General features: G+C 42.3%; 1 protein-coding gene across 3 annotated transcripts in view; it reads right to left on the bottom strand.

The window, feature by feature from the left end:
• LOC129497440 (uncharacterized) overlaps nucleotides 1-15,453 on the bottom strand; it is a 44,610-nt gene that overhangs the window by 13,816 nt on the left and 15,341 nt on the right. For 2 of the 3 annotated variants that reach the window (XM_055306326.1, XM_055306323.1), the window contains exon 1: nucleotides 5,081-5,209. The exons of the other annotated variant lie outside the window; for it this stretch is intronic. In XM_055306326.1, the coding sequence (XP_055162301.1) occupies nucleotides 5,081-5,193 (113 nt within the window). In that variant the 5' untranslated portion in view covers nucleotides 5,194-5,209. Of the gene's footprint in view, nucleotides 1-5,080; nucleotides 5,210-15,453 lie in introns of those variants that run through there. 3 annotated transcript variants of the gene reach the window in all.

Below are 15,453 nucleotides of genomic sequence, written 5' to 3'. Positions count from 1 at the left end.
GGTAAATGTCAGCTGTGGTTTATTCGGGAGACCAGATCCCTGAATTCTTGTCATAACGGCCTGCATTTGGGACTATAATAGTTTATAATTATTCTTGGTATATATTCTGCGTCCAGCTACTAAAATGTGGTCTGCTCTAAGCATTTGAATCCATGGTATTTGGAAAGACAGACCATTATTCAATCTGTAGCCATCCTTACTGGAATCCTGTTCAGACAGAGCTTGAGCTGCATGAGCTAATGAGAGAGACCTTTTATCAAACCCTGGAGGTCAGCAGACGTGGGCTTTATGGGAAAAGTGAAAGAATGAGGGAAATTCTATCATGGTCATGAAAAGGCACTTACAGTAAATTCTGTTATCCATCAAGGGGGAGTAATAGGTTGTTCTGGTAGGTGGTGAATGGAGAGTCTTTGTAGTTGCTACATGGATTATCAATTTTCAAAGATTGAAAGAGACATGGAAATACACCAAAAAGTTGCTATAAATAAATTAATCCTCTTTGAGGATTCCAAAACTCTTTGCACAAATGTTACATTGCAAGTGAGAATGATCAGATTTGAAGTCTCATTTTTGCTATTGTCAAAAAAGCAGGGCTCCTGTTTCCCAATCCTATTGCTTTTGAAAAAGATAATGTTACTAACCATGATTTGGGCTGTCCTCCATCCCAACTGCCAATTACTGCCCTGTTTCTGCTCCATGCTTTAGCCACGTTTGGCCATAACCATTTCTAGAAAATGTCCCAGAGTCTCCCATTGCACATCTGTGATAGGTGCCTCCTCCCTCTGTGTGGAGGGGCTCCTGGCTGTCACTGCCCTGCTTCCCTACCTGTCAAGCTCTGCTGTGGTCTCTCTCATGAAGCCGTCCATAATATCCCCCAAGAGATGTGACTGTTCCCTTTTCAGAACACCCACAGCACTTTGTTTTCATCTCCCTTATGGCATTTATTGATGCTGTGCTCTTTGGACCATATGAATCTATCTCATCTCAGCAACTTCCCTTTAGAGGAAGTTTGACATGTAATCTGCCTGTGGTCATTAATGTTCTTACTGGACCTCAACCTCCTGATGCAAATAGAAACCTAGTATTATTTAAGTTTTTTTTTAAGATTTCATTTATTTATTTGAGAGAGAGAAAGCATGAGCGGAGGAGAGCCAGAGGGAGAAGCAGACTCCCTGCTGAGCAGGGGGCCAACTCAGAGCTTGACCCCAGGACCATGAGATCATGACCAGAGCTGAAGTCAGATGCTTAACCGACTGAGCCCCCCAGACACCCCCAGAAACCTGGTGCCATTTATCAAAATTTTTAAATTTTGAAAAAGTAGGTAGTCTGTATTACTTATATCTAGATGTCTGTGAGCATCTTGAGGGCATGGTCCCATCTAAGCAATCTGCATTTCCATTTCCCAGAGAGCCTGGAATGTGGTGGGGAGCAATCAATGTTTGTTGCATTAAACTGAACATAATAAAAGGACACCTTGACCCATTGACCCATTAGCAGAATGCTAGAGACCAAAATGTTCACAAAACTTAAATCTCCCATTTTCAACTTTAAAAAAAATTATATTTTATATTGGAAAGGAACAGTGGTATGCACAGTCTCTTTTTGAAGCTCAAATGGCTTACTTTAATAAAGAAGCATCAGTAACCTAAAATCTTTCCGGAGATTTTTGACAGACTGCTTTATCATGTCGGCTCCTAGTAGTTGTAGGGATAGATTCATTCATTCTCTCCACAAATATTACTGAGCACCAACTCTGGGAGAGAAGCTATTAAAGTGTTAGGGTTGCAGCAGTGGAACAAGGCTTCTTAAACTCAGGGAGTTTATATTCTAGAAAGGGAGCAGGATAAGAAAGTAAACAGACAACAAATATGATTCAGTGATACAGAGGAAACAAATGAGTGGTGGGGGGATAGTACTTTCTATAGGATGGGTGGTCAGGGAAGATCATTGGGAGGAAATTTTCTATTTGGCTTAAAGAACGTAGGCAACCTAGAGCATATTTGTGTGGTCCACACAAATATGTGAGAGAAACATATTCCAGGCAAAAGGAATATAATGTGCAAAGGCTCTGAATCAGGAGAATACTTGTGTTTGAGGAAGAGAATAACAAGGAACACAGTGTAACAGGATAGGATGGAACAGGGATAAGGTTGGGACAAGGGGTAAGAGATGAGCTCAGAGCAACAGCAGTGGGTCAGATGAAGGAACTTAGGCAGTAGTGAGATTTGGATGTTATTCTAAGATGGAGGCTTTTGGAGGATGTGCAACTGAAGTGTAATGTGAGCTCACTGCTACGCTGAAAACACACAGGAGAAGGCAGGAGTGGTGGGCAAGTCTGCAGGCGCTGGACTCCATTAGGAGGCACCACAATAATCCAGGACGCTGGTGGCTTCAACTATGGGGGTGAGTGGTGAGGGTGGGAAGAAGTCATTGGGTCTGGGATATATATTTGAGGGCAGAGTTAGAAGTGTTGCTGAAGGATTGGATGTGAAGTCTGAAAGATCTCCAAGGTTCTTAGCCTGATGGATCAAAAGAATGGAGTTGCCATTTACTGAGATGGAGTAGATTGTAGTAGTAGGTTTGGGAGTGAGGGAATTTCCTTTGGGGTATATTAATTTGGAATACTGCTTAGTCATACAAGCAGAGATGTTGACTGGGCAATTAGGCATCTGAGATTGGCGTTCTAAAAAGTTCTGCAGGCTGGATACATAAATGCATGAGTTGCCAGCAAATAGTATTTCTACAAGTCTGTTTGGCTTTCATGATAAAATACCATAGACTGGTGGCTTAAACCAGTTCTGGAGGCTGGGAAACCCACAATCAGACTGCCAGCCAACTCAGTTCCCTGGTGAGGGCTCTCTTCTCAGCTTGTAGACAGTCACCTTACTTCTATGTCCTCACGTGGCAGAGGGGGAGAGAAGGAACCAGCTCCCTGGTTTCCTGTTTTTAAAAAGGCACTAATTCCATCAAGAGAATCTCACCCTCATGACCTCATCGTAACATCGTCACCTTCCAAAAGCCTCATCTCCAAATACCATCTTCTCAGGGATTAGAAGTTCAACATATGAATTGGGGTGGGGGGTGCTCAAGCCAGTTCACAGCCATATCTAATGCCACTAGACTGGTGTATAAAAGAGCAAAGAAGGGGGTGGGGAGGAGGGGAGGAGCAGGGAGAGGAGCCCTGGAGTGAGTGGTACTGAGGAGATGAAGCAGGGCCAGGAACAATCACTGAGAGGAGCAGCCTTGGGAGAGGAAGGGAGGAAGAGAGCCAGGAGGAGACTGTGGTGTCCTCAGAGCCAAGAGAAGAAAGCCTTTCAAAGAAGACAGATGGTCACCTGGGTCAAATGTTGCTGATAGATCAAGTGGGGATTGGGATGCAAATTGATCATGCATTTAGCAACTGGCAGGTCACAGTGACCTTGGCAAGAACAATTTTCTGTCAAGTGAAATCCTGACTGTGGTGTGTTCAAGAGAAAGCGAGAAAGAGGGATTCGGAGCACCTCATATCAGTTACTATTTCAAGGCATCTCATTGTGAGGGAGAGAAGAGCAGACACATTCTGCTGTAGCTGAAGAACCACCTGGAGAAAGGGGTGGTTCTTCTAGGGGAAGAGTGCTCTAAAGGCCAGTTGGCACTCACAGAGAATGTGCCCATGGTCTAGAACCTCTGGAAACTGCTCCTCCATCTACCCAGCAAAATGGCGTAAGGTACAGCCTCCCTGGAACACCCCAAGTCAGCAGTCCTGTATTGGCTAGAATCTAAAACCACCTAACACCTCCCTAGCTCTTCCTTCCTGGCTCTGCAGGCACAATTTGGTCTGGTCACCAGCACAATGACAATTCCCTATAGGTTAGTTAGAGAACCTGCAAAAAATTCTAAGATATGAAAAAGTCAAGAATGCAAAGCCAACCAGAGGATTATACTGTGAGCACATCTCTGGGTAAAGAAGGTAGAGGGAAAGGGGATGGGGTGGGTAATAACAATGAACAGGCAGGTATAAATAGATCCCCAGCTCCCTAAATTTCAGAGTGCTTGGGTACTCTACTGCAATCTGGGATCATTTCAGTTACTTCTAAATCCATCTCAAGTGATGCTGTGAACATACATTCTTTGCTGACAAGTGTTTCCCCATTGAACCTGGACCCAACACCACCATATGCTTTATCTGCTTTTCTGTGTGGCCTCTTTAATTGAGGCTGAAAAGTTGGCAGGAGGTGGCTCTTGTACCAATGTGAAACTTTGCTATTTTGTTCAGTTTGAAATTTCACTCAACTACTTTTCATTGAGCACCTACTAGGCCTGGATACTGTGCTACTTGGTGCAAGGATACAACTTAAAACAACAAACAAAAAAACAAAGAATAGGAGCACCTGGGTGGCTCAGTCAGTTAAGTGTCTGACTCTTGATTTTAGCTCGGATCATGATCTCAGGGTCATGGGGCTCGATCCACAGAGTGCTCGCCGCAGAGTCTGCTTGCCCCTCTCTCTCTGTCCCCCATCACTCTGTCTCATAAATAAATACAATCTTATCTTTAAAAGAATAAAGAATAAAACTTGCCACACAGTCTAACTCAGTGGTTCTCAGCCCTTGGTGATTTTCCTCTGCAAGGGACATTTGGCAACATCTGGAGACATTTCTGATTGTCCCACAAGGGGAAGATGCAGCTGTGTTCTAATGGGTAGAGGTCAGGGATGTGCTAAGCACCCTACAATGCACGGGACTGTCATTAATCACAACGAATTATCTGATCTAAAATGTCAACAGTGCCAAGACTGAGAAACTTTGTTGAAGGGACACGATGGCACATGTGTCAGTAAGTCTAATACAAGAGAGGCCATGATGAGCAACAGTTGATGCTCCCAGGATTCCTTCAAACTTTGTAGAGAGATGACATCTTAGGTTCAGTAGCTAGACCCACCAGCAGTCTTGGGAATTACACTCCAGGAGAAACAGAGCCCCAATTCCTGCGTGAGGATTTGTATGCATCTGGCTCCCAGAGGTGAGAAGTCTCTTCTGTGTACACTATCATCTTCAGTCCTTGAAACAATCCTAGCTAGAGGTCTTCCACCTATTCACATACCTGTGACTTAAGAGCAGTCTTCTTCTATTTGGAAAAGCCATTCTCCCTGAGCGAGAAAGAGGTAGGGACCTCCATCTAACCAACCAAACAGCCCAATCAACCTTGACGGGCATTGATGACTGATGCCGCAGGCGGGTGTCCGTCACTCCTCAACAACTGTCTTGAACAAACAGAATCAATATATCACCACTTAAATTTGGAAACTAAGATCTCTCTGCTGTTAGCTTGCAGTGATTTGGCTCAAACCTAGGCCTTCTGACACTAGATGCAGAACCCTTCTTTCTATGAGAAGCTGTCTCTCTCTCCATAGTAACAGCAGGCACGAGCACCCTTATGGAGGGAGCTTGGCAGTTCACTAAGTGATTTTCATGTACATTCTTTTTCTCCTCAGATGTTTCTTTGGACAAACTCGTAGAAAAGAGTGGGAAATGCTTTTTGGGTTTAGGTTAAAGGAGAGAGTCATCGCCTGTATTTTTTTCAATCATATTGCATCTTTTTATGTTCATACATAAATCATGGAGGGAGGACAGCTATAGAACTACCTTGCATCAAAATAGAGGCAGACTAAAGGGTTCATCCAGTAGCACCATACAGCAAGCACATTTATGTGCCCTTAAACACACACACAGACTCAGAGGAATTCATTCAAGTATGGTATGGCTTAAAATGACCAAGTTAAAACTGAGCCACATGCTTTTGTTTAAATACAGATGGCCAGGTTTTGTTTAGACATACAGAGCCAACTGCTGGTACAAAGTGGTGCCCTATACATATAAACCAGCAAAGTCATTTTAGAATCCAGAATTTGAAAGAGTCTATATAAATGTAAATTACTGACCAAAGGGAGCATAAAAATCTATGGATGTAAAAATGAGACTACTATCTTTCTTCGTCCAGCTCCATTGGCCAGTGTGGGCTCACATGGTTTTCTCTCATTTGGGGAGTCTCCAGAGCAAGGATTTAGCTGAGCTTCTGTGTGCCAACATTTCAGCGGGCAGTGATCGGGTGACCTGTGTTTCCTCTGTGGTTGTTTGTCGAAGCCAGAGGTGGGTTTCAGATCTTGGAGAGACACTGAGTCTTTGTGCATCTGACTTGTCACCACTAGCACTACTTTGATCCCTTGGATTCTCCAGTGGAAGTCTTCCAAGCAAATGCTGGGAGTGGCTTGGCCCAATAATTCAGTCTAATGGCCAGTAGGCCAGCTTCCTCTAGGGCCAAAACTGGGGCTCTGGTTGGAAATGAAATAATTCTGAAAGCTGCATTAACTGTCTTATCCCATTACTGTTATCCTGTGTGAGGGGCCCTACAGTGGTCATTCCCTAAATGGGACTCTGGAGCATGAAAAAAAGTTAAAGTGAGCTTCTCCAAGCCCATCCTCCCCAACAAGGGAGGATTCCCCTACCCCTGGGTAGGGGAATCTATGGAATAAAAAGGAATGTCTGCAAACTGCTTGGAACTCCACGCAGGAAGAACCCAGGGAAGAACAATCTAGCTAAATGAAACTATTTTCTTCCTTTCCAACCACAGTATATTAATTGGGTACAAATCAGTCCACTTAATGCCAATTGACATTAAGCAATTTACCATTTGATGGCAATTGAAAACCCATGCTTACTGCTCCAAACCCTCTTGATGGTTCCAAACAAATTTCCTAGCTTAAAGTGGAAATGGATTTAATTTGATCTCTTCAGTCTGTTCACCATTATGTGTAAAACAGTGACACTAGTACCAGGAAGTCAGCAGCTACCTGAGCCGTGTTCAAAATGAAGGCGCTCAACCAATGTGAAAAATCCATGAGGAAGAGTCACTATGACCGCAGACCTGGGGTAGCATGGTTGTTCTTTGCTGTTGCTGGCTTACTGTTTTGATTTTTTTTCCTTTTCTTTTCCTTAATACCAGAGAAGCTTAGAGTCAAGAGAAGTCCTAGAAAGAATCGAGTTCCATTCTATCACTTCTCCAGTGAGAAAGCAGAGGCCTAATGATGTTACATGACTTGCCCAGGTAGCTAACAACACTAATCTGTTGTCTCCTCATTTCTGTGTCTTCCTTTTTTTCTCTTAGAGCCCCATGCTCACCTCCACCCCCCACCCCAGAAACCCAACTCTGAGCTCTGTGGCCAGAGAGGTAGTAGGAAGAGCGTGTGGCCTTATAACCCAAAGACTTGTGTTCATGTTATGTATCTGTGTCACTTAACTTCTCGGGGCCTCAGTCTCTTGATCAGTGAAAGGGGAAGAAAGAGCCACATCTCCCCATGTTTTGACAAGGATTGGATGAAATAATTTACACAAAAGCACCTTAAAACCTGCAAAGGGACGTGACATTTAAGACATTGTCTGACTGCAGCCCAGCCTAGACAGGAGATGGGCTGAACGGGCCACAGGTTGAAAGCCAGGCAAGGAACGAACTTTGAGCAATTGACAATATTGACAATAAAAGCCATAAACTCGGTGCTCTCTGCTCATACTTGGAACCAGAAAAGATTATGGAGTTGAAGGCTAAAAATACTTGCAGATGTTTGGCATGGCTGTGGTTAGCTTTTTGACTTTTGGAGCAAGTAACATCTAGTGATATATGTCCCACTTGTTTTTCTTTTAACTAAGTTGTCAGCATATTATTTGAAAACTTTTTTAAATTCTGAAGATCTATTTTGTAGAAGGATATCTAATCGTGTATCTGAACAAATTTGTAAATGTGGCTTTATGGGCCTGCCCTATCATTATGCTTTCCAGTGAAATGCACAGAGCCCTACCCTATATTCTCCTGTCAGTGTACCCAAAACTTTTATGAACGTGTTTACAGAAACCCACGCTGACGGCCCTTTTACAAGGACAGGCATAAATAGAACACACAGCCAGGTCATAGAAGTCCTGGGCTAGGAGACCCAAAGGATTGCTTCCTATTAGCTATGTGACTTGGAGCAAGTCACTTTACCTCTCTGAGCTTCTAAGAGGCCAAATGGGAATAAGTTACAATATCAAGCTGAGGGTTAAATCGAATTGCATCATCTGGTCTCAGCTCAAATGTCCCCCGCTCAGAGGGGCAATAGCGGGTGCCGTGATGTGTCACTTTGAACCCTCTCCTCTGTTCAGGACTAAGGCATCATTCCCATTCTCGTAGCTGCTGGGAGTATTGGCAGCTGACAACCCACAGCTGGGGTCTTTCACTGATTGCACTCACCCACTCCGCTCCTCGAGGCAGCTCATGTACAATACTGGCCACTAAGAGGGTCTAAAGGCTAGCTTGTCGCTGCTACTCAGCAGAGTGACCCCAGCTCCAAAGTTCCCCATGGTTTGGGAGGTTGAGGCTTTGCTGCAACTGTGTAACAGCCAAACTTCTCCCTCTTCCAAATCCTGTTGCCTATACTCCTCCATAGGTGTTGACCCCAAAAGAGCTCCACAATAAGCTCCCTAGATGGTAATCTCCAGCTCAGAGTTGTCTTCCCAAGGAACCAACCTGCTCCAGGGGCCCCACCTGGCCACTCCAGATGATGTAGAACCACTCCTCCTCTGGTTCCTCTCCATCCCTTTGCTCTTGTCACTGTAGGAAAAAAACACCATTTATCTGCGCATGTATTGTCTACCTCCCTGCTGTTATAATATATGCTCCCTGAAGGCAGGGACTTCGTGTGTCTTGCCCACTGCTCTATCTCTGGGACCTAGCACAGAGTTGGCACTCCTTAAATATTGTTGAATAGAAGAATATGAGATGTTAAGAGCTTATAGTCTAGTCAATACAATGAGGTGTACAAATGTTAGGTTGTATGTTTTTAAGAACCAAATTTGTGCTTCAGGAGGGATGAATTGAAGGTTGTTAATAAATAGGCTGAAGGACTCATCCAGTGAATCACTTACCAGCAAACTAATGGATTCTGCCTCGGTTAACATTTCTGTTTGCAAACTAATGGCATACTCATTTAACTGTCTCCATTATGGGACCTCTATATATCCAAAGAATACACTTATGCATAGAAAAAGAAAATTGGATGCAATACAGTGTGTTTGTAGGCACCAGCAAATCCCACTTGGATAAACTAACAGCTCATAATTTAGGAGGCAGCTATCAATAAAATGAACAGATTATTAGTGCAGGGTGTTATCATAGGCAAGAGCGATTTATGTGTTGATCCTTGTAAGGTTCTGGGTCATGAGGGCTACAAGTCACGAGATCTGGGCTCTCATCCAAGCTTTGCCTCTAACTCCCCAAGTGACCTGGGTCAAGTCACTGCACCTCTCTGGTCCTGAGTGTTCTCATCTGTGAAATAAGAAAGATGCCTTCTATCATCCCTTGTAACATTGAAAGGCTACATGCCTGTATTTGCTGACTGGTGTACATCAGTGATGTCAAAGAACTATAGATTATACTGCCAACTGTATCAAGGACAAGGCTAAAAGATCTCATAACCTACAGGATACTTGTGGCGAAAAGTAGATAATCTATGTTCTGAATTCAAGATCTTACTTAAACTGATTTTTCATAACATCGGATTAATAACTGGGAAGGCAAATAAGCTGGAAGAAACCAATGGATGATAGAATATATATGACTATCTTTGATCTTTGGGGTGGGATCTGTTTTTCTAGGCTATTAGAGGCAGTGTTTTTAAGAATAGTCCCTCCAGCAGTACCTAGGTGGCTCAGTCCATTAAGCACTTGCATTTGGCCTGGGTCATGATCCCGGGGTCCTGGGGTGGAGCTCCACATTGGGATCCCTGCTGAGCATGGAGCCTGCATCTCCCTCTCCTTCTACCCTTCCCCTTGCTCATGTGTTCTCTCTCTCTCTCTCTTAAATAAATAAAAATCTTTTTTTAAAAAAAGTGGTTTCTCCAAAAATCTTTGAGAGACATAATGGTCTCCCTTTCTCAATTGTGTGAACTAAATGAGGAGGTATCAGACCCCATCTGCTCTCGCATTTTATTTTGAGCCCTAGCTCAGAAAATTACCACCTTCATTTTCCTCTCGCTCTTTCCTCCACATCTTCTCTCTCCCTTCCTCCCCCATCCTCTCATTGTGGGCACCTTTCAAGGTTTCATCCTCTGTACTCCTCCCTGTGTACTCATCCCAGATGATGATCTTATCCACCTACATAGTTCAGTTCTTGCAAATGACTCCTGTGACTGTATCTCTAGCCATGACATTGCAATTTCTGTATCAAATTCCTAACTGCGTACTGGACAGTTTCACTGGCTATCTCAACATCTCAAATTCATATCTTTACATAAACTTAACTTTTTTATCATTCATATTTACACAGTTCCCAATCTTCACTTAGTTTGTAGTGGCACTCATGCTCAAGTTCTCGCTTCCCAACTCTAAATAGTCACTAAATCCTTACCTGTTTTCCTTTTCATTGTCTTCTGCATCTACTCCATTTCCACTGATCCTACCCTAACAGAGGTCTTGAAGAGTAGGACGCATTCAATAATCAATTCTCATGTTACTACTCTAAAAGTTGAAATAAGCAACAGTCTGAAGAAAAGTATAGGCCTAACTCACTTACAAACATAGATAAGGCAATATGAAAGAAATTATTAGCCAACCAAATCAAGCAATGAATAAAAAAGACATTATGATCAAGTTGGGGATATGCCAGGAATTCATAAAGGGATTAACATTAGAAATTTGACTAATATAATTCATTACATTAACAGACTAAAGGAGAAAAACCATATGTTAATACCCATAGGTCCATAGACACAGGCAAAAAATATTAAAAATTGGTAAAATTCAACACCCATTTGTAATTTAAAAGAAAAAAACTTAGCAAACTAAGAATACAAAGGATTTTTTACATCTACCAAAAACTTCTCTCATACATCATTTTTAGTGATCAAATGTTAAAAGTTTTAAAGAAAAGTTGCAGAAATCTCCACTATCGGCACATCTGTCTTTATAATAGAAGCCCTAAGCAAAAAGAAAAAAAGTCAAAGAAACAGCAGGTACATGGACTGAAAAGAAAAACAAGATTGTTATTACTTTCAGCTGACAAGGTTTCCTACATGAAACAATAAAACAAAATAATCTGTAGAAAAAAAACAGTAGATTTAATATTGTTGTATATAGTATAAATATACAAAAACTAATTGCCTTCCCTTATAAATTAAACAAAAAATTTTTAGCATAATTTTACAAATACCATTTACAACACTCAATATAAAGTAACCAAATAGTTAATCTCACAGAAAATGTACATAATCTTTGGGGATAAAGTGATATAATATTATTGAAAAAAATATTTAAAGGACCTAAACAAATGGAAAGATGTACCAAGTTCATGGTACCTTCCTATACCTTGCCCCAGTTTGGTAGGTAAGCATTGTATTTTTGCCAGTGCTGGGCCAGCTGCAAAACCAGGAGCTTCACTGCCAGAGAGAGCTGGCTTAATTCATAATGGTAGTTGGAGCAAGCACCCTGAGCTTTTCCAGCTAAAAGTCACGAATTCTGTAGGAAATAAATGAGGGAAACCCATAGCAGCTTGCTAGTCCAAGATTGCAGCCTTAGTTGTGGTGAGTGGTAGACCAGTCCACTTAATGGAGAGATCCAGGAAATAAGAAAGCTGTAGAAGAGCTGAAATAAACTTCCCACACATACCTTAGTGACTGCAAAACTACACACATGTGCAAGGGAGACCCGAGAAGCTCTGGAGACACATTCAAGGGAGACTTGAGAATTGGTTGCAAGTCTAAATGATTTCCCTGTTCACCCATTAGATCATTTAGCACAGGGTAAAAGCACTACAGAATCAAGCACAATCTCTGTCCAAATCATTGGCTGACCACTAGGTATGCAGACACCTGGGTGACCTTTAGGAAGCCAAGATAAAAATTAAAATAAGAATTAAAAATTTCCGCTGATATCTTAGTAACAACACACCTAGGGGAAACCATTTCTCCACACTCCCACCAACTCTCGGTATTGCTAATCGTCATAATTATAGCCATTCTAGTGGGTACTTAGTGTTATCTCATTGTGCTTTTAATTTACATTTCCTTATTGACTAATAATGCTGGGCATCTTTCCATATTCTTATTAGCCATTCACATATCTTCTTCAGTGAAATGTCTACTCAAATCATTTGCCCACTTAAAAAAAATACACTGGGGATGAGAATGGTACAACCATTTTGTAAAATATTTCAACAGTTTTTTAAAGAGGGTTAAACAGAGAATTAACATACAACTCAGCAGCTGAACTCTGAAGATCCACCTGAAAGACAACAAAATATATATTTATCCAGAAATGTGTACACAAATGTGCATAGCAAATTATTCATAATAGTTCAGAGCTGGAAACAATACAAATATTGAAGTGGATAGACACAGCAGTAGAGCCATACTGTGGAATACTAGTCAGTAATAAAAAAGGGTGGGGAACAAACAACAGTAGCTGTTATATGCAACACCATGGATGAACTTCTAAAACATTATATGAGATGAAAGAAGCCAGACACAAAAGACTGTATATTATATACTACCAATTGTATGATATTTTTAGAAAAAGCAAAACCAGAGGCTCCAAGCAGATCAGTAGTTGGCTGGGGCTGGGGCTTGGGAGGTGAGATTCACTGAAAAGGGCCAAGAGGAAACTTAGGAGGGCAATGAAAATGCCCTAGAATTGTAGCAATGGTTGTCCAACCACGAATTCATTAAAACACATCAATCTGTCCATTACAATGAGTAAATTTTGTGATCTACAAATTATAGATCTATAATGCTTGGTTTAAAAAATACGCCATCGTTAAAATGTAAGAAGTCAAGGTATAGATTGGGAAAAGAGATTTAAAATTTAAATAATCACAGAAGGATTAGAATCAGGAATACATATATATCTGTGTGTGTATGTGTGTGTGTGTGTATGAACTCTTATAAATCAACTAGGAATAAAATCCACAATCCTGAAAAAGAGGAGGTAGCAAAAGTGATGAACAAGCATCTCACAAAGCAAACCTGAACGGGCAATAATAGCATCTAAAAGACAATCCATCTCATTGTAATCAAGTAAAATGTAAATTAAAACCACAATGAAGTACCAAGTGGTGCCAGAAAAAAAATTAAAAATCTTGATCACACCAAATGTTGGCAAGGATATGGAGCAATAAGAATTCTTAAACACTGTTGGGGAGACTATAAATAAGCCCAATCACTATGGAGAGCAATTTGGCAATGTCTCTCAATGTTGAAGCTGCATACTCCTCATGACTGAGCTATTGCATTGCCACACACACACACACACACACGCACGCACGCACACACACACACACACACCATGAAATTCTCACACATATTCCACAAGATACAAGAACGCTCATAATAGTAGCTGGTTTGGGTGTCAAAGACCTGGTTTAAATCTTGTGGAAATCATTTCTTCTGAGTAGCCTAAGGCAAAAAATATTCTTAAATCTCACTCAGCTTTAATTTGTCCATTATTAAAAGGGGGATAACCGTACCTGCCCACCAGAGATACCGTGTGGATTTAAAAGAGAAACATGTTTATGAAGAATGTGGCACCGTGTCTGATACTTACTATACCTTCAAAGAACATAATTTCCCTCCTGTCTGGGTCCTAAATGAATGTTCATATCCTTTCCTGACTGGAGGCCATGCCTCCATGGTAAGCAAGGCTGGAGCCCTACGGTGAAGCAAGTGGACTCTTTCAAAATGTTTAAACTCCATTTCCTCTCTCTTCTGGTGCCTTCTTGGAAGGCATCATCCCATGTCTCCCAAAGAATTAAAAAAAAAAGCCAATGGTATTTCATGGGAAGAGGGAGGCAGGGAGCCTCCGACAGTCACAAACTTAGGAAGCCATTGATTGCAGCCTCTGCTCCACCGGGATCTCAGTATGAATTAAATATAATTATGCTTGGCTTAAAGTTAGCATTTGTGTTTCATTCAAATGGGTCTCGGTAGCTTTAAAGGGTAACTGCCCTTATATATGTTCAGTGGGACCCACTGATTCCTGAGCCTTAAAAACTTTTAAGACGGTCTTAATTTGCCTGATAGAAAAGAAGACCAATTATGTTAAGGAGGTGGACGTAAATATGTTGGCCCTTTCTTAGTTAATTTTACAAGGAAGCTCACAGCAAATGAGGTTAAAATGTGGTCGGATTCACAAGTGTGATGGTGCATTCTCCTATTACAAATGAATGTCAGGCTAGAAGTCTGGTTGGTCTGAGTGAGCCCTAACTAACGGAAAATGTCTATGGGAACATGCCAGACCCAGGTCAGGAATGGGAGCCCCAGAGTCAGTAGGAACCCAGTAGGGCCAAAAGCACTGGATGAGGAGGGGGAGTGTCAGGCTCCAAGCCCGGAATGGTCACTGACTGGCTAAGCCATCCGAGAAGGTCCCTCACAGCTTTCAGGTCTCCAAAGACCCAGGGACCTGTCTGCTCTGGTTCTGGGTTGTGCGGCTCATCACCTCTTTCTCAAACCCTGGTTGTAGAAGTCATATTCCAGGGCGTCTATTAAGACCCCCTGAGAAGAGAAAGACCTGTACAAATGAGGAATGGGAGGCAGCGAATGACAAGAGGAATTTCGAGGATGCATCAACATCAGAAATACATACAAATAGACATGATTTTTTTTTAAAACACATTTCATTGGAGTGGACACATTTCATCAAAACAACACCTACATAAATTCAAGGAAGTCCAGGTGGGATACCGACTCTACAGTCTGGGCTCTTTGGGATGGACTAGATTGGGTGACTTTGGGTCTATCACTTCCCTTCTCTTGGGCCTCCTTGCCTTCTCCGCAAAATGAGGGCTTCGGGCCAGATGGTTTCCAGGCAGAACAATTTGATGGATCTAAGATTTAAGGTAAATAGCATGTCGTGTATGTCTAAGCCTTGGGGGATCTGGGAGGAACCGAAGCATGGTTAGAAGTGGGCAGAGTTTCCAGCCACCCTCCAGAGTGTGCCCCCTCCCTGCAGCCTTCCCAGACCTTGCTGGCGTCGCCAGAGGGCTGCTGGGAATTTCTCTGCAACAGCCCTGTTCCTAAATGAACTCGGGGGTGGGGGGGTGGGGGTTGGATGGAGGAGGGTGCCAGTTTAAAGCAGGTCTGATACGATCCAGGACCTGATAGGGTTTCAGCTGCCTGCTTTCTGGCAATTTGCAGAGAAATTAAAGAGATTCTTGTAGAGGTTAAATGGCTGTAGTCCTAGGGAGGGGACGCTGTTGCTCAGAAAGAAACACAAAGACGAGATTCATCTTGCTCAAGAATTATAAATAGAACAGTCAGATTAGATTCGGCAGAGGAATGGGGGCACCGCGAAGGAGCCAAGTTCTCTCCGAATAAAGAGGCAAGGCTCCAAAGACTCCCAAAACGGGCTTTCAGAAGGGGGGGGAAGGAAGATGAGAGAGCAGAAGACTTCTCTACACCA

Source organism: Nyctereutes procyonoides, unplaced genomic scaffold (assembly GCF_905146905.1).
Source record: "Nyctereutes procyonoides isolate TBG_1078 unplaced genomic scaffold, NYPRO_anot_genome, whole genome shotgun sequence".
NCBI lineage: Eukaryota > Metazoa > Chordata > Mammalia > Carnivora > Canidae > Nyctereutes > Nyctereutes procyonoides.
The sequence above is the reverse complement of the archived record's forward strand: the minus strand, read 5'-3'. Positions and strand labels throughout refer to the sequence as shown.